The 20,253-nt window shown below is 41.8% G+C and overlaps 1 protein-coding gene across 5 annotated transcripts in view; it reads right to left on the bottom strand.

Annotated features, from left to right (window-relative positions):
* Positions 1 to 5,338: 5,338 nt before the first annotated feature.
* LOC121685825 (ubiquitin thioesterase zranb1-B-like) overlaps positions 5,339 to 20,253 on the bottom strand; it is a 42,729-nt gene continuing 27,814 nt past the window's right edge. For all 5 annotated transcript variants that reach the window (XM_042066592.1, XM_042066590.1, XM_042066591.1 and 2 more), the window contains 5 exons: positions 16,819 to 17,017; positions 15,097 to 15,217; positions 14,463 to 14,592; positions 9,083 to 9,312; positions 5,339 to 7,509 (listed from right to left, as the gene is read on the bottom strand). In XM_042066592.1, coding sequence (XP_041922526.1) covers positions 7,291 to 7,509; positions 9,083 to 9,312; positions 14,463 to 14,592; positions 15,097 to 15,217; positions 16,819 to 17,017 — 899 coding nt within the window. In that variant the 3' untranslated portion in view covers positions 5,339 to 7,290. The remainder of the gene's footprint in view (positions 7,510 to 9,082; positions 9,313 to 14,462; positions 14,593 to 15,096; positions 15,218 to 16,818; positions 17,018 to 20,253) is intronic.

Raw genomic sequence — 20,253 nt, 5'->3', positions numbered from 1 at the left:
AATATTTACAGTTATTATACGGCTCTTCACAATGCAAGTAGAATGCTCCATTGACTTGAATGGGATTTCCGAAAGTTCTAGCGGTCATTATTTCTTGGGAAAGGACCTCTGAAAACAAGAATGACCGCTGTCAATGGCAACGGAGTTTGTGCTTGGAACTTCATTCAAAAGTGAAAGCAGACGGTTGATCAGCTGTGTTCTAAAGAATGTTTGATTCAAGTTCAGAGTGTGTTGCGAACTATTTGTTTCTCAGCAAAAGCCACGACGAAACGGTAACAAATAAGTGTAAAGAGACATATCATGGAGTTTGTTTTTTCGTTTTGGCAAGTAGCCGTATAATAAGCGGGATAATGTATAGAACGCCGGTCATCATGGGAAAATAAGTCCCTTCAGGGCGAAACAAGACCCCTCCGCTGGCGCGTCGGGGTCCGGTTCGCCCTGTCGGGACTTATTTTCCCCATAATGACCGGCGTTCTATACATTATCCCTTACTTATTTTTATAACAGAATTTATGAACATTCCAGACACAGTGATGACCTCATAAGAGGGAGTCCAGCAAAGTTGAGCATAGGGGAGAATGGGTTTTAACTGCATTTTCTTTTACACTGATAAGGCCAAAAATGTTCTCTATGACACACCAGTGGTTCATAAGCATGAGCCTGACTGGCAGGGACAAAGTAAAGACGAATAGGCTACAAAATTTTGGTAAATCATGGCCATCAAATCATCAGTGAGAAATTGATTGAGTAGGATCGGATCACTATTAGTATGTATCATGGCTTCAAAATGACAGTTGTGTCATTTGCCATCACATAGGCTTTCATATACAACAAGTTAAGTAGAATCAGTAAGCAAATTAATAGTCTGTCTAATAGCTAACATTAGTTGATAAGCAGATGTATATAGAGCAAATGTGTGGTAGCACATATACACTGATGGTTTTATATGGTCTCTAAAGAAAAGCATATACAGTATGCCCATGGTTGGAACATAGACTAATGAGTTGCTTACTGATTCTACTTAGTTTAGGCTATATAATGGCCTATATGTGATGGCAAGTAACACAACTGGCATTTTCAACCATTGCTACTTACCCATATCTTCATCACATTTTAAGATCAATAATGGTTGCCAGTAAAGATAAAAAGGTATCAGGATATTTTTGTCAGGCAGGTAGTAGACTCTAGCATGACATACTGGAATGAAGTCATGTTTTTGGCCTCATCAGTGTAAAAAAAACCTACTGTATGATCCCTTATCCCATGTGTTTTAATTGACCAATTTTGCTGGACTCCCTCTTATGAGGTCATCATTGTGTCTGGAATGTTCATAAATTCAGTTATTAAAATAACTGTAAATATTGTTCTATTGTATTTATAGTTGATTTTTCAAGAAAAATCACTACTCACTACTATAGAGCTGGTAAAGTCCCGCCCTTTCCGCTATCCCCGCTGGACCTCTAGATTGAAAAATCGTTAATGCAAGTGAATGTGAGAAAATAATTACTTTCTGGTCCCGTTTGAATTTTGCCATGAATGTGAACATATGTTGTCTGTGAATTTTTAATATACATTTTCGTGTAAAGAATGCTACAATTGAGCGGGTAGAAGTTTGATGCGGTTAAACTTTGTGAGAGCACTTTGTGGACTACAACTTTCTGCTAGACGACAGCTAACTAGTTTCCCATAACAACCATCAGTTGGTCGAGATGTAGGGTTATTAAGATCGACTTTGAACACAGTGAACCATACAACTTTACAATCACACTGTATCATAGTGTTAATGTGTTGAGTGAAGCTAGACATGTTTCGAATATTTTTGTTACCATGTGTGTTTATTCCTGCCGTTACAAAAACTAGCATCTCAGCTAATGTTAGCGATTAGAGCTAGCTCACGTCACAGGCGACATGTAGTCTTTCTCGTTATGTCTTCCACAACTGATAGCCGAAGAATCATATAATATACTGTCAAACTCGTAACATGAAACATTATATTAAAAATTCACAGACAACTATATGTTCACATTCATGGCACAATTCAAACGGGACCGGAAAATAATTATTTTCTCACATTCACTTGCATTGACGATTTTTCAATCTAGAGGACCACTGGGGGTTTAGCGGATGGGCGGGACTTACCAGCTTATTTGCTTCATGTCCCTTCATTTGTCAAAAATGTTTTTTAACCTGACATACGCACTTTAAGAATTGTGTCATTCAAGCCAGCTAACGTTAGCTAACATTAACTTACAATTACTGCTCATGTTAATGTTAAATCTACACAAAGACAGACTCCTAAAAACATAGTTCTTTGTTCACTTTGTTCACATTGTCACTTTGCAGATTAAAATACAATGTGTTGGATATTATTCCAAATTGACCAAAACAGCAGCCGCCTGCGGGCCGGTTCTAATACATGGATTTCTATGGAACGTCACGAAAACATGCGTGCGCAACCAAGAGGTAGAAAGCACCATAGAACAGCATAGAGCAATGCAAAAAGATTAAAATGAGTTTTTGTGCTGAAAACTGCACCAATTCGAAATCACGATGGTTAGAGAATGTTAAATATGTTCAATATCCCTAACGGAATGCATGTCTTCGCCAAAAATGACAAAATACGATGTTATATTAATAATTCAAATGAACATCAAACTTTGAAATATAGTCTGAAATGAGATGTTATCATTGAGACAACAGGGGTATACAAAAAAATCTGATTGTAGCTTACAGCAGCCGACTATTTAGGTTAAGTTTATAACGTTGTGGACGGCCACCAAGCGTCTTCTGCCTCAAGGCTGCGCGCGCATCTAGTTTTGTTGGTAAACGGAAACCTGTGTATACTAATCAAATATCATCCTGGGGGCCGTAGAAAATTCCGGCCCGCGGGCCTTGACTTTGACATGTCTGATGTAGTACAATGGTGGCCAAATTTGTTGGTAGCCTACCCTTCCTTGAAGAAAGAAGGGGAAAAACATCCAAAAATGGCATTCATCATTTATTCCATACTGCAAATCAGACTTTGATTTTGACTCTTCATTCAACAGAATATTTTAGACAGTGGAACAAATGAAAACGACATGGACAACAATTACCTAACCATGGATTGCACAATCTTTAGAGACAAATCACTGCAACTTATTCTGTAGCTCATAATGAAACTTTTGCATCTGTCAATGGTTGTTTAGTCCAGTCTTTCTAAAGCAAAGTGCTGTAGCTATCTTAGATTGTCCTCTGCAGACTGCATGTTTCAGCTCTTTCCATAATATTATAGATGTACAATAGGATTCCGATCAGTCCACTTCAGAATAGTCCACTGTTATTTTCTTAGCCATTCTGGGTGCTTTTAGCTGTGTGTTTTGAGTCATTATCCTTTTGGAGGACCCATGACAAGCGATTGAGACTGAGCTTTATGACATATGGGATGGTGGTACTGGTAGCAGCATTAAGGAGCTCGGCTAGCTCGGAAGTTGTGGTTCAATTCCCAATTGCCACCATTGGGTCCTTGAGCAAGGCACTTAAAGGCACACTATGCAGGTTTTTTTAGCTTAATATGCAAGTTTTTTCGCTTAACTTACCTTCATTTAACACCTTCAGAGTCATTGGAATGGTTATATGACTTTTTTCGGGTTGAATGGTGGCCGGCTTCCCCCTAGCGTCTGTGAGCGGAAAAAACACCCTTGCAACTGTGGGCCGGCGGGCCGACGGCCTCAGTGTCAGGAAGTATAGCGAGTGTAACAAATTGCTTTACTGCATTCAAATACACACACACGCCAGGCACCGGCTAGAAAAAGGTAGCGATGGAGCATTCGTCATGACAAAGCCAGCGAAAAAAAAGCAAAAACCGAGAAAACAGTAAGGAAATTGCCAATACTGCATAGTTTACCTTTAAAGGTATACTATGCAGGTTAAAATAACCCCACATCACATACCCTTTACCATATCTGACGACTGGCATTGGGTACTTTACATAAGATCATCTCTCAATGCAAATCAAACCAGCTATTAGGCTAACTGAAATAAAACCATCCCGATCTCTAGGTATGTTAAAGGGTGTGTGATGATGTGGGGTTATTTTAATTCCAAAGGAACTTTATCAGGATGTATAGTACCCTGGGATCCATGAAATAACTGGCCTTTAAAAATAAAAATCTGCCTGCTTCTATGGGAATTTAACATAGGGGTATAAATACTTATGCACCCTGTATTTTAATGATTTATTTACATGTAGCCTACTGTATTTACATGGCTGGTTTTCTTGGTAGCGACTCGCTACATCTATGCTGTATAGCTATGCTAGGTGAACGACTTGCCTATTACAAGTTCGTTTACCATCAAATTGGCTTCGTAAAGATGAAAATCTTGCATAGTGTGCCTTTAACCCCAAGTTGCTCCAGGGACAAGCTTTCAGTTTGACTTTGTTGTTTTTCTTTCAACAGCGGATCCTCTGTTGTCCAGAAGTGACTGATGGTGAGATCAGGAGTTCACCTTTAAAGTTTTCGATTTGCTTCCAATTTGTACTATCCTTCTGTTCAGCTTGGGGTCAATAACGTCATATGAACTTGTTAATAATATGTGCAACTGTAGTCACCGGAATATCAAGCTGCTGGGAGATGGTCTGATACCTTTAACATGCTTGTCTAATTTCCTTCCTGGTCTTCAGGCCACCACAGCACAATTCCAGATCATGTGGTGCTTCTGTAAGGATTAGGACAGTAGCCTACCGGTATATCAGTAGCCTATCGTAATATCATATCGCCAGATGCTTGTGATGCATCCTATTGCCAGAGATATCCATTTTATAATACAGATTCGTCTTTTGTCAGTCGAATGGGCAGAGGAATCTGTATTATAAAATGGATATCTCTTGCAATAGATGCATCACAAGCATCTGGCGATATGATATTACGATAGGCTACTGATATACTGTCTTGACTTTTGTTAAGAGTTTGTGAAATTAATCAAAGTAAGTTGTGATGAACAAGAAGGGAGAAAATGGCAGACAGCGTCAGGGGTCATATTAGTGTTGGAATAAATACAATTCCTGCTTTTTGCCTTTTTAGGAGTATTTTTGTATCATTAGATGATTTTCTTAGAATTTATGGCTGTGTTGTCGTAGTATTATTATCTTGGGCAAAATGTTGTAACTGTATCGTATTGCAAGTTGCTCTCCTACTTATGTACATGTAAGAAAAGAAAAAGTTATATTTTACCTTTACTACAGCTCTCATGTTTTCCACTCGTGTTTCATTCTGTTGTGTGGACATCCCCAGCTTCAGGAGCTGCCCCCTGGGTCTTAAAGAGAGAGGGACTAAAGAAAGACCACAAACACGCTACATGGTCTCTGATAAAGGTTTATAGAGGCTTTAGAAGTGGACATTCAAAAACATTTTGCCTTTCTTTTTTTTTCCTGATAAGTCGTGTCCTCGTTTTATGCTCCTGTCCAACAAGGTCCACCGTTTATCTAATCCCAAATACCATCATAGTCACAAGAGCATCTATTGCATACATACAAAGCAGAAACACGAGTGATGTCCATATAACTGTTTGACTAGAAAGGGACACACACACACACACACACACACACACACACACACACACACACACACACACAATCAGGGAGGGCTGAAAAACAGTACTGTGATCCATGGCAAAGAGAAACAAAGAGGGTCTATCTCACAGCAAATGTCCCACAAACCTGGGTTAATGATCACTTTGGTTAAAATTAAGTGTTTAACGTACACCCATCACACAAGACAGTTTAAAACCAGTCATAAGCAAAAAACAAAAGAAAACAAAAAAAGATAAAATTCAGATATCTGAAATAGATTTCAAAATACGTTAGTTTTCCCAAATGTTTAAAAGAGTAATATGTTTTGCGTTGTCGAAAACAGTTTTGACATCTTCAATGCACTCTATGAATGAAATCTGTTTTCCTGTTTCAGGCAATGTTTTATGCATTCATTTACAAGGGACCAAACTTTGAGCCAAACAAATGCAAATACAGTGTACAAAACAGAAAAGAAACAAAAAAACAAGCTTTACAGAGTGCACAGAAGGTCTGCAAAACATTCTTTTCATTGGCTGTAGGTGTAAACAAACTACCATTTTTTTCTTTCAACAACAGAAGCAACACATTGCACCTTTAAATACTTTAAACACATGTGGGAAATGTCTGACAAGTGGACAGAAATGCAACAGACATCACACAGAAACAGTTACCTTGGTGATTTACAAGAAATAACAGGACCTGCAGGAAATGTGTGTGAATGGCTACAGACAAGAGTGAAGCTCCAAGACCTAACGGACACTAGTGTTGTACAGAGCCCCACATTCCTTCCTCTTCAAAGTAAAAGCACCAAATTTTAGCATCCACATGAGGTACTTGATAGACACAAACTCAGGTAAACTCTAACAGATGCTTACAAGCATGTTTCTGTCCTTCCAGCAGGTAGGCATCTGTAAAAAATCTTCAATAAGAACAAGAACAAAAATCACACAGACACACACACACACACACACACACACATAAAAAGAAAGAAATAATGCAATTTCCTTTTTTCACTGAAAATCTCACAAACAAAACTTGAAATTGTAAAGTAAACATACAGGATCAAATGGATGACTGAAGCTCAACCCTGAAGGATTCAGGGTTGAAGAGGGGTTTGTCTCCTTTAAAAAAAAAAAAGATAAATTATATTTACTTGAGGTGCTATTTATATAAATCTTATTTGTGATGAATGTGCACTGTTTTATGAAGTCCCTATACTTTACAATCTCCACTCAACTTCTTGATGGCCCAAAGACATTATGTACACTTCAGTTATCCTCCCCTTCTAGAAAAGCCAATTATGTTTTGACCAGAAAATGATATAAAATAATTGAAAATGTGCTTTGTAACTGTCCAATATAAACCAGTATAAAGGTTTTGTCATTTTGCTTTTGCTTAAAATGCTGGTATAATCCTTACTTCTTTTTATAACAGCCACATGCACTACGTTTATGGGTAAAGATTTCACGTTGGGAAAAGAGAGACAGAAAACTCTAGAAAGTTTGTTAGCATTCATAAACTAGAATCCTTTATTTATCAGACCATCCCATACCCTGCTCTGCAGCAAAGAAGAGGTTGTCAACAGTCTCTGGTTTTTAGGATGCTATTTAGGTTGTGTTTGTGTTTATGTACGTCTGTGTAAGAGTGTTTATGTAAGGAGAGAGAGGCAGGCTTTTCTCTGTCATTTTTGTCATTGTTGTTGAGAAAAGGCAGATTCACTCAGATCTTCCTCGTCTTCTTCACTCATCGTCATCGTCATCCTCGTCCTCGCCGTCGGAGAGGGTGGGGCAGGGGCGGAGCTGCCGGTAGCCGTCCAACCACTTCTCCAGCATCTGGGTGACGAGCGGGTGGTTGCGGCGGCGCGAGCTCTTCTGGAGTGCCACCAACACACCGCCCTCAGTCACACAGCAGTCCAGCCACTCACGCAGGAGACGCTCCTGCTGCTCCTCATTCCCCATCTGAGACACACACACACACACACACACACACACACACACACACACATACAATCAGGACATAGATTTAGAAATGAGCCTCCTACTATAAAACAACTTCAAATACAAAAATGTGTGTTTAGGGTCCAACTGATCCCTTTTACAGAAAATTGTGCAAACGTGCTTCTGATCAATGGAATTATCTACCAAGGGCACATTTATCTACCTTTTTAAATCAGTGAACATTTAAAAATGTACGACAACGGCTCTACTGATAAGCACGCAACACACACTAGACAGCAATGTTTCAGTATAAGGACTGTTTGCATTGTGAGATTCCTAGGTGTGTCAGGGTCTGAATGGTCATAGCTTCTCATGGCTAGAAAGCAACTGCTCTTCATGAAAGAAGACCAATCAGGTCTTTAACACTAGCTCCATGTTCAGCAAGTTTTCTAGCAGCATTACAAGCTGCAGGACAATATATGACAGCAGACGTATGCAGTTGACTGCTGCAAAGGGTTTAAGTCCAGTTGAGCCAATTAATACATCAGGTGGGAGACTAAAAGACAAGGAGGATCTTTTTGTTCTTGAAGCTATATTTTCACTCTAAAGGGATCAACATGCTTCTGCATCAACTCCACGGCGTAGCTACACCCTTTTATGGTTGTGTCCACGGCGTTGTGACCCTTTTTATGGTTGTGTCGGGTTGCTTTGCATCGCGGTGCATTTCAACGCCATACCGCTTGGTGTGTCTGTGTCGCTCAGCACCAAAACAATATTCAGAATGGCAAACCCCATAGACTGTCATGCCAAAATATTAATCTTATTCGTTTGGCCTTTTCTTGCTTAGATTTTGTACAAAGTATCCAGTAAAATCCATTGACCTAGTTACTGTAACCAATAAGTCTGAGGTTATTTGCGAGGTGTCTGCCAGCCTGTTTAAGTTATGGCAGCAAGCGAACTTTAGCACAACTGCCCACAAAGTACTGCTTGCTGGCGAAGTGCTAATCGATTCAACGCAGAAGCATAAAATAGGCTTTAGTCTTTGAGTAAGACATGGTGGTCACTCACTCACACACACACTTGCTTTAAACACACTGAAACAATCACACTGGTCAGCGTGTCATGTCGCCAAAGATTGTTAAGGCGGAGCAAGATATTTCATCAGGAGCCACTTCCGGGAACCCGGATCGCACGAGGGGGGTCAAAATCCCCCTTTATGCAGAGCAGAGGCAGCGACTGCTCCATTGAAGTCTATGGGCATAGCTCAGAATTTCACCACATATACTAAGGTCTTGGTTCTATAGAGTTAGGAATGTGAATTTCGGGCACATTTTCATGATCCTCAAACCCTTCTGAACATTTCAGGTACATTTTTAGCATTTTTGAGCATTCCAGTCTGGAGAAAATCGACCTTATATCAGGTGTGCGCCGGTTATTTATGCAGCTGCTGTTGGCCGGTAGCAACGTACGCTCGTCAATAAGTCATCGACACGCCTCTTTATGCAGACAGGATTCGATCCCCATTTCGCGCCCATAGACATGAACTACGACGAAGTATCTTGCTCCGCCTTAACAATCTTTGATGTCGCCTCACCTCTTGTGCGGACAGGAAGTGGATGTGCAGGAGCTTCCTCTCGCTATCCACCAGAGGCAGGAAGGTGACCGTCACGTCGTCGTCTGTGTTGAGGTTGGCGCCCGCGCCGCGATTGTCGTAGCCATCGTTCTCCATGGCAACAAGTGCAGAGAAGTGCCCGCGCGTGTAACCCAAGGCAATGGGGCTCTTCCAACAGAAGCCCTGCTCCCATAGCAGAGGCAAATACACCCCTACACACACACACACACACACACACACACACACACACACACACACACACGAGTTTATTTACCTAGCACAATTCATACATTGCTAATTCCATGTAAATAACAAATAAGACCCAAAAACACCAGAAATATAGTAGAACAGTGAATTAACTAAAAGTTGACTGAATTTCATCAGTCTAAAGAATGCTATGAGAGCTAAAGGGCCAAGAGAGAAAGAAAAATGGAGTCAGGGAGAGAGACTGAGAGAGCAAAACATAGACAGAGAGGAGAGCAGAGAAAAGAGAGGCACATGGACTGACCGAGAGGGAGAGTTAGTACATGTTTTTTTATTATTATTCCTGTTTTGCGAACACCACACTCTCTCGTTTGTTCTCTGTAGGTGCGTGATCCAGGAAACTTCAAGATCAAATCAAGGATTGGTCGCACTCCAAAAAAAATATTTTTTCCCCCTCGCTGATTTATTTTCACTAGCAACAGGGCTAAGTTATTATTATAGAATTATATAGAATAATCGTATTATTCCTGTGAGCGCTTTGACAATGCATCATATGATTTAAAGCATATTTGAGAACTGGGGTGTGAATGCTCAATCCGTCCTTCTGCCCATTGTCTGCGCCACTCCGCTCTTTGTCCCTCTTAAACAAGCTTCCTCTCTTCTCACTCCACCTCCCTCTTCTCCCAAACATACGCTATTGACTTCTTCTCCATCAGGGAGGCCTTCATCTGCACTCTGCTTGTTACTGTAGTCCTTCACGCGAGCCACACCCTCCACGGCTCAAATCAAAAACAGACCAAAGACCACGCACGCACGCATATACTGTACATACGCACAAGCCCACACACACAAAACACATGCTCACACTCACTCATACATATAAGTATACACACACTATATATATATATACATACACAGTCGTATGCAAAAGTTTGGGCACCCTTCTGAGATTTAATGACAATTTGCTCTTCCTTTATAATAGAAGATCACAGCAACAAGATTTGTTTTCCTACAAAGATGTAGACGTTTGAGTGTTTTCCAGACCAAAATTCTTAGAGTAGCATTACATAGTTTTGTTATAATAAAATAAAATAAAATGCAAAAAATGGGATGTGCAAAAGTTTGGGCACCCTTTTAATAGCATTAATTTCAAGACCTGTACGGATTTATAGCTGAGAGGTTGCAGCACAAAACTGCTTTCATTAGCTCGTTAGACCTTCAATTACAAAGACAGGTGGAACTAGTCATGAAAAAGGCTATTTAACATAGGTAATAGCTGGCTGTGCTTGTCCTAGGTTCTTTCTTAGAGAGTGGCAACATGGGGACCTCAAAACAACTCTCCACTGACCTGAAAGCTAAGATAATCCAACATTATGAATTAGGAGAAGGGTACAAAAAATTATCTGACAGGTTTAGACTGTCTGTCTCCACAGTCAGAAATGTAGTTGTGAAATGGAAGGCCACAGGAACAGTCCGTGTGAAGGAAAGATGTGGTAGAAAAATAGGGGAAAGGCACAGGCGAAGGATGGTTAAAATAGTCACAGAGAAACCACAGACCACCTCCAGAGAACTACAACAACATCTGGCTGCTGATGGTGTAGTTGTTCACCGTTCCACAATCCAGCGTACTTTGCACCAGGAAGAGCTAATTGGAAGGGTGATGCGCAAAAAGCCTTTCCTGAGTGTTTGTCACAAGAAGAGTCGCATGAGGTATGCAAAAGCACATCTGGACAAGCCAGAAGCATTTTGGAACAAAATACTGTGGTCAGATGAGACCAAGATTGAGTTATTTGGTCATAACACGAACAGGTATGCATGGCGGAAAAAACACACTGCATTCCATGAAAAGAACTTGTTGCCCACTGTAAAGTTTGGTGGAGGATCCATCATGTTATGGGGCTGTGTGGCTAGCACAGGTACTGGAAAACTTGTTAAAGTTGAGGGCCACATGAATTCCTTACAGTATCAGGAGATTCTTGACAAGAATGTTCAAGAGTCAGTCACAAAGTTCATGCTGGATCTTTCAGCAGGACTATGATCCTAAGCACCGTTCAAAATCCACCAAGGAATTCATGCAGAAGCACAGGTACAATGTTCTGGAATGGCAATCCCAGTCCCCAGACCTTAACATCATTAAAATTGTATGGATGTATTTGAAGAAGGCTGTCCACGCATGAGGCCAAGAAACCTGACTGAACTAGAGGCGTTTTGTGTGGAGGAATGGGCCAAAATACCACCTGCCAGACTTAAGGGACTTGTCCTTGGCTACAGGAGGCGTCTACAGGCCGTTATTGCAGCAAAAGGAGGCAATACTAAATATTAATGGAATTATTTCTTAGGGGTGCCCAAATTTATGCACATGCCTATTTTTCTTTAAATGCACATAAATATGTTTCTGTTGGACCAATAAAAGTTATTTTACTACTGAGATGTTTCTGTTACCATAAGATATAACATATGTTAATGCAAGAGGACACTTGCTGCTATCAACACCCGTAAGGCAACAGGTCCAGACAACATCCCAGGTCGTGCGCTGAAGGACTGCGCAGGGGAGCTTAAGGATGTCTTCACAGACATCTTTAACACTTCCCTGAAGCAAGCCATCGTCCCATCATGTTTCAAAGCTGCCACCATCATACCTGTGCCGAAGAAAACTGCTCCATCCTGCTTCAATGACTACCGCCCTGTGGCACTGACATCATGCCATCATCATGAAGTGCTTTGAGCGGCTTGTCATGTCACATATCAAAGCCATTCTCCCCCCCACCCTGGACCCCTTCCAGTTTGCATACCGAGCCAAGCGGTCTACAGAGGGGTCTCATCACCAAGGGCGACGAGACTCAATACAGGTTGGAGGTCGACCATCTGACCACGTGGTGCAGGGACAACAACCTCCTGCTGAACGTCAGCAAGACCAAAGAGATTGTTGTTGACTTCCGGAGAGGTCACACCCAACACCTGCCACTGACCATCGACGGTGCTGTGGTGGAGAGAGCGAGCAGCACCAAATTCCTGGGGGTGCACATCAGTGAAGACCTCTCCTGGACCACCAACACTGCATCACTGGCGAAGAGAGCTCAGCGCCGCCTGTACTTCCTGCGGAAACTCAGGCGAGCAAGTGCTCCACCAGCCATCATGACCACATTCTACCGAGGCACCATTGAGAGCATCCTCTCCAGCTGTATCGCTGTGTGGGGCGGAAGCTGCACTGAATACAACAGGAAAGCCCTGCAGCGCATAGTGAACACAGCTGGAAGGATCATTGGTGCTTCACTCCCCTCCCTGAAGGACATTTACACCACCCACCTCACCCGCAAGGCGACCAAAATTGTGAGTGATGCAAGTCACCCCGCTCACAATCTGTTTGATCTACTGCCCTCTGGGAAGAGGTACAGAAGCCTGCGCTCCCGCACTACCAGACTCACCAACAGCTTCATACACCAAGCTGTAAGGATGCTGAACTCTCTCCCTCCTCTCCCCACTCCACCCTCAGCTACATAACATCCTGGACATTGGACCCACAATGGCCGCCTGCACTACTCCACTTGCACACTTGTACACTTTACAACTTGGTGTTGTTGTCCTGAAAACACAACACTTCTGCTGCTCTTACATAACTTGCACCACTATGCCACTTTCTTTATTACTTAGGTCAAACAGAACTACCCAAGCCTTTTATTGGCCTGACTTTGCACTAGTATTTTATTGACTGTCTATGCACAATTTCAACCAAATTTTGCTGCTCTTATTTTTTTCATTATTATATGTGCCCTCTTATTTACTTATTTACTTACTTTTTTGTTTACTTGAATGTTATGTTTGTCTGTGGACTTAAATTGGAAAAATATGTCTTGTCTTAACCGTGGGATAGTGAGAAACGTAATTTTGATCTCTTTGTATGTCTGGAACATGTGAAGAAATTGACAATAAAGCTGACTTTGACTTTGACTTTAAAATGAAGTTGCTGCTTGAAAAGCTCAGCAAGTGACAAACTGATGCAGTGGTTTTCGTAAGGGGTGCCCAAACTTTTGCATACGTGTGTGTGTGTGTGTGTATATATATATATATATATATATATATATATATATATATATATATATATATATATATATATATATATATATATATATATATATATATATATATATATATATATATATATACATACATACACACACACACACACGCTCGTACACACATGGCCAGACACAGACGCGCACACACACGCACTCCTTTCCCTATGCATCTCTGTTTTGGTTTGTAATGGCAAACAGATGTTCAAACAGTGAATTCATCATGAAGTCTTCTCGAACACATACTGCTCACACACACACACTACATCCAAGTCCATGAATCTACAAACCAAATGTGAGACTCATGACCTTAAAACTCTTCCCACATCTCATTCTATTCAAGCAATGCCAACCCTGCCTTTCCTTTACTATATTCTATTCTATTCTATTCAATTCAGTCAGATCTCCATTCCTCCATCTGTCTGCATGTCGAGCAGTGTGTGCTGTAGGAGTGCGTGGGATCCTCCTGTGATTTTATATTTGAAGTTCATTAATATGCAATGTTCATGTCAAATAAACCTTGAATTCTACTTAACCAGTTTATTTATCCTGGCAAAAAGCATACCTTCATCTGACTATAAGCTTATTTTGGAGAAAAGTCAGTTAACACTTTCCTTAATAAGAGACTTGACTGATGGTTTATTGAGAACCTTAACCGTGAATAATAGACCCTTTCAACAATAAAAACAAAAACAATGCTTGAACGTTCTATTTGGTTCCCAATCTACTTCCTCTGCATTAAGATAACATATGAATTGTTAAAACGGAAGCCTTGTGGGGCCAACTATGATGCTGATAATGGAACTCTCTTGAAAGGGTCTATAGATAGTTTGTTTACAATCTGAGCATCTGTACATAGTCTACAGGGGATCATCCAAATGACGTATGACCGAAAAGTCTGTCATAAATGAATACAAGTCCCCATCCAAATCCCAAATGAATGTGAATCTTCATCATGTAAGTCCAAAAATACCAACTGGGGCTGAATTTCTCTTGTGTGTGCGTAGGGAGAATACTGATGTGATTAGTGTGCCGATTCACCTGGGAAACGAGCACCTTGTGCGTGCTTTATTGTGGAGACTCACCTTGGAAACGCGTGTAGCCGAGCGTTTCGCCACGGAAACTCTTGTAGTACTTCACACCGTAGACTATAATAGGCCTGCGGAGAATGTGTGCAAGGACGAATATGTGTGTCTGCTCCAGACTCGCCCCAGGCTGCAGGTCACAGAGAGAGAGAGGGGGTGGGAGGGTGGGGGGCAGGAGACAGCAGACGAGAATTAGTTGAAGGAGGACATTTTACCATATCAATATTGATTATAATAACATGTAATATGTTTAGTATGCCTGGCTTGTGATTGGTGACTGGACTGGTAGCGATTGTATGTAAAGAGCACACAGCACACACTCTCTCTATGGGCTTCATTGTGGAGCTTAATTATGGCCATTAAGGTCAGTGTTCCAGCCAGAGGGAGAGTTCTGGGCCGCCCTTACAGACGTGTTCCGCTGTGCTGTCCCGCAAATACAGGTTCTCTCTCTGGCCTTGATGTACAGCACACATAATTGGGTCGTACATAATTCATAGACGGACATGGTCAGCAATCTATGGAACACATTTGCCACCCTCCATTACACTCAAATGCTGTACTGCCCTTGTGTAATAACTGAGTGTGTGTGTGTGTGTGTGTGTGTGTGTGTGTGTGTGTGTGTGTGTGGTGTTACCTGACTGGCCAGTGAGAGGATGAAAGCCCAGTCCTCCTGCCACTGTTCCTCCCGTAGTGAGAAGTGTAGTCCAAAGCTTTGCGAGTACCACGACTCCCATTCCTTCCACCGCGTGTAGAACCTGAACAAACACACAACACAAGAGACAACACCGGGATCCAGTTAACAGCCACAACACACAGCACAACCAGCGAGATTCCATGACTGCTATGTCAGCTGAGCGCAGCTCAAGATGGCTGTGGGTGATCATGTGAGCCCACAGTTGGTACCCTGCTGAGGGGGTGAAGGCTAACTCAGTGTTCTCTCCCCCGCTCATGAGAGGTGCACGCTCAGGGACGAAATACTAGAAGGGGAACGGTCAGTACCACAAGTAGCTCCTGTGGTGTCACACTGTGTCCTAACTGCATGTGTCCTAGTGACAAAATTAGTTTGATTACATTATGTTCAATTGGAATGCCATAAGTGAGCGCAACGTGACACAGTGCTATTTTATTTCTGCCGCTTGCATTGTTCTGCCATTTTGAACGTGATATGACAGAACAGAACACCATGTTTAACAGATTCAGTGTGGACAGCGGGCACTCAATGCCACGCCACAGTCGGACACTCGCATGGAGGATAAGCTGTCCGACTGTATGGAAACTAGTGTTTGAACACACACACAGTTACTTTCCATGAGACATTACAAGGATGTCATCTGGTTGAGAGAGATAGATAGAGAGATAGATAGATAGATAGATTTTCACTGCTCTATAAATAGTAACCATAAAAGCATATTCTATTCTATTCTAGTCTATTCTATTCTATTCAGAGCTGGGACATCTCTTATGATGTCTATGACTGGCGAGAATCCAGTAAATGTGATCCAGACGTCAGGCTTCTTGCTCGACAGCTACACAACCTCAAGGACAGAGGTGTTGAGTGCACTAGTCACAAAATGAACAGAACAGAAAATGTGGTCACGCTAGTTTAGGAATACCTCGGCGTGTTTGCTTGAAGACACGCTTATTCAGTCAAGCCAAGTTTCGGTTCACTGGTGTACATGTTGTCTTAGCAGTTGCAGTTGAGTTGTTTTGATGTACCTGTAGTATGCTCAGTGTTGGTAAGCAAGTTTTGTGGCTGAGCCGTTATGTGTGACTTATGTTTCTCTGCTCTACATTTAGTGATTGCACATTGCAATTTGTTTGTCTTTCTCTTGTTTTGTCAAACTTCACTTGCATAGGTCTACATGACCAAAAGTTAACTGGTTATGTAGTCTTATGCAAGTTTGATGTAACCATGATTGGAAAGAAACGGTTTTAAGACTAAATGAATACTAAATGGCTAAGTGAATGAACATAAGTTGCTCATCTGAATCTTAAGTAATGCTTATTCTTTCTGTAGCTCCTGTCAAAGGATCATGAGTTCAAATACAAGGCAACAGCTCATAATTATAGAACACAACCTGAGCCTTAACCCTTACAATAGAAAGCGTAAGATAATTATTCTACCTTGCACTCTGTTGCTTACACAAAGCTACCAGACAGTTCAAAGTGCGTGTCTGTGTACAGCCTAGTGAAAACAAAGAAGGAAAAGAAAGCCAGACACATAGATAGACAGTCCAAGACTGCAAGCTGGTGTGTCATGTTTTCTTTGTGTGTGTGTGTGTGTGTGTCCTCACCAATGTGAGCAGTCCTGCAGGTTTTCATGTAGTGTTTTGTGTGTGTGTGTGTGTGTCCTCACCAGTGTGAGCAGTCATGCAGGCTGTCGTGTAGTGTCTTGCGCAGCACCGAGTCCTTGTCGTAGATGCCCCAGGTGGCCTGCAGCACCGAGTCCAGCAGACAGTCCCCTGCCGTGCGGTTCCACAGTGCATACAGCCGGCTGTCCAACCGCGTGCCCAGCTCGATCGACCAGTTAATGATGGGTGACTCCTCCTCCAACTCTGCATCAGGACCCACAGGCACATCAGGACACCAAAAAAGGGGGAGACAGACAGACACTGCATCAGACGTCTGGATGACTCGACTCCGTTCAATTCAGATCAACTTAACTCAACAAATAGTTCACCCAGTGAACAGCCTCTCAGAGAAATTGAAGTAGTTGCCAATGAAGCAACGAGGACTGTATCTGATACAAGCTGGGGATTAGGGCTGTCACTTTTGTGAAAAAATCCTGTTCGATTTTTGAGACATAAGTGTTCATTGAATCGATTGTAAAATCGATGTTTTATGTCTAAAGACGTTTCCATTTTCAACGCCAAATATAGGCCAATCCACAAACAACTAACAGGCATTAGGACGAACGTAAAGAGGGCGCTTGTAGACGCAAGCCAGCAATATTTCTGATGATTTATTGGCGTGAAGTTTCGTGCACAATGACAAACAGAAGTGCAACATTCTCGAAAACCAGTAAGCCAAGTGGACTGCCATTACATTACATTACATTACATTACATTTGGCTGACGCTTTTTTAACCAAAGCGACTAACAACATGGTAAACAGTAAGTGTTAGAACAATTCTCACAATTTTAGGACAGTTTAAAAAAAAACATTAGAGTACAGTAAGAATAAGTGCGTCGGTGAGTGCTGTTAATTACATCAGTGACATGACTGCAGGCTTCAACGTAGCTGTGTCTGTGTTTACGATTAGAAATGTCAAACAAATTTCGCCTCCGTAGAACTCGATTGCACAGTTTGCGTAGCCTACCGCTTTGTTCTTCTCCATAGTTTGATATACCAAAAATCCGAAGTACTTCCACATCGAACTCCTGAAGTTATTAGGGCCTATTACTCGTCTCTCTACATGTCGTACAGGTTGATCGCGTTGTCCTCCATTTTTTGGCAAAACACGAGCAGCACAGCAGCTGATTGAAACTGCTGTTCCCGGTGCGTAAAATTGGTGGGAATTTTCTTTTTAGCTTTCGCAATGCTTACTGCACTTCGGAATTATTTTATATTCTTATATTTTATATTCTTATATTCTTGTTCTTATTCTTAATTTCGTTTAAAATTAATAGTGTAAATATTTGGTTAAAATCGATTCCCTAATTTAGTTTTCGAAACTTGTGGTGTTTGGTCCAATCGATTGTGCAATCGATTTTCGAACGTAAAGTGACAGCTCTACTGGGGATGTGGTAGGTGCTGGAGCCTTGTGAGAGCTTAGTCACAGATAATGGGGGCAGTGGTAGAGTAGTGGCTAAAGAGTTGGCCTTGCATGCAGTAGCCAGAAAAGATGTGGGTTTGATTCCCGACTACCACCGTTATGCCCCTAAGCAAGACACTTAATCCTGAATTGCTCTGCAGCGGCTGGCCCATGTAATAGCTAACATATTAAGTCCCTTTGGATAAGTGACATCCAAATGAAACAGTAAACTAGATGTACCGCAGATCGGTACAAAATATGACCGCCGCCCAGTCCAGTACATTTTTTCCACAAAAAGAAATCACGCTGAAAGGCCTATATGATTCTAACTGTCTCACTAAATTGCATTATCCACACTCAATTCTCACTGGTATCTGCTAGACAACAAGTACCAAAACATGATTAGTTAATAGATTTCACATGTAAAATTCATTTTATACAACCCCACCTCCATCTTGCCTGTTCATAATTCTGAGAAATTCTTGATTGTTTGTGTTATGTTTATGTTATGTGTGTGTGTGTGTGTGTGTGTGTGTGTGTGTGTGTGTGTGTGTGTGTGTGTGTGTGGGTGGGTGTGGGTGTGGGTGTGTGTGCCTGCGTATGTGCCTGTGCATGCAAGCGTACATATGTCTACTGTGTGAGTATGTGTCATGCGTATGATTACTGTGAATGTATGTATGTGTGTGTGTGTGTGTGTGTGTGTATCTGTTTGTGCACATGTGTGCACATGAAATGGGTTAACATGACCCCTGGAGGCAAACATACGGAAAAAAAATGGTCATCCTAGGCCCTACAGTTCTCAAGATATTCACAGAGAACTGTGTCTGCCCTACCCTCCTTTCGGGGGGTCCAATCCAGCGGGGGGGCTACAGATCAAAACGAAAAATGACGGTTCCATGCTATCCATGTGGGGGTACATGCCCACCAAGTTTTGTGTACCCCGGTCTTTCAGTGTCCCGGGAATCCTTGTTGGTGTACGTCACTACATGTACACATAAATTATTTCATTGTATGGCCCCCCATGAACGAAAGTACACAAAACTTGGCATGCATTCGGAGGGCGTCATGATGATCCTACACTTTTAATTTCCTGCAGTTTTGACCTTGTCAGCCAGAGATATTGTGATGAAAACACCTAATTTTTTGCTTTTTAATTTTTAACTAGGTGGCGCTATACATGAAATAAGTGGTAATGGGATGGGTTGACATGCCCCCTTAAGTACCAACATACATAAAAAAGGTGGACCTCCTAGGCCGTACGGTTCTCGAGATATTCACAGAAAACTGTCTCCGGCCACCTACAGGCCAGTTGGTGTATAGTAACATAAATTAATTTATTGTGTGGCCCCCCATGAACGGAATTCCACAAAACTTGGCGTGCATACAGAGGGTGTCATATTGATCCTACACTTCCAATTTCGTGCAGTTTTGACTATGTTAGGTCACAGATACCTTCAATTACAACACCTCATTTTTACTTTTTTGTGTTTAACTAGGTGGCGCTATACATGAAATGAGTGGTTATGGAATGGGTTGACATGGCCCCTTGAGATCAACATACAAAAAAAATGGTCCTCCTAAACCCTACGGTTTTCGAGATATTCACAGAAAACTGTGTCTGCCCTACCCTCCAAGTTTCGTGTACCCCGGTCTTTCAGTGTCCCGGGAATCATTGACGGAAATTTGGGCATGCGCGGCGGTCATAATAATATGACCAGGCAGAGAACAGGTAAGCTATGGGGCCTCGTCCCCACTGAGAAACGCTTTGATGATTGAGCCTGTAGAGAGGACACATACACGCTGTTCCAAGACAAGACAACAGTTTAGGGGATGCATCAGAGAAGTCTCCATCGCAGCTGCTTCATGAACACGGAGCTGATAAGCCTCTCAGAAGGGACTATTAAAGTCTCCTGTTTACACAACCACATAACGTGAGCTCCCGTCTGAGAGAAGTGTCAGCGCAAGATGTATAGATGCTAGTGTATAGCAGCAGGCTAACAGAATAGGACATTTCCAGTGCAAGATGTATAGATGCTA

Source organism: Alosa sapidissima, chromosome 16 (assembly GCF_018492685.1).
Source record: "Alosa sapidissima isolate fAloSap1 chromosome 16, fAloSap1.pri, whole genome shotgun sequence".
In the NCBI taxonomy this organism is placed as follows: domain Eukaryota; kingdom Metazoa; phylum Chordata; class Actinopteri; order Clupeiformes; family Clupeidae; genus Alosa; species Alosa sapidissima.
Note: the sequence above shows the minus strand (reverse complement) of the source record. Positions and strands in the feature narration are given on the sequence as shown.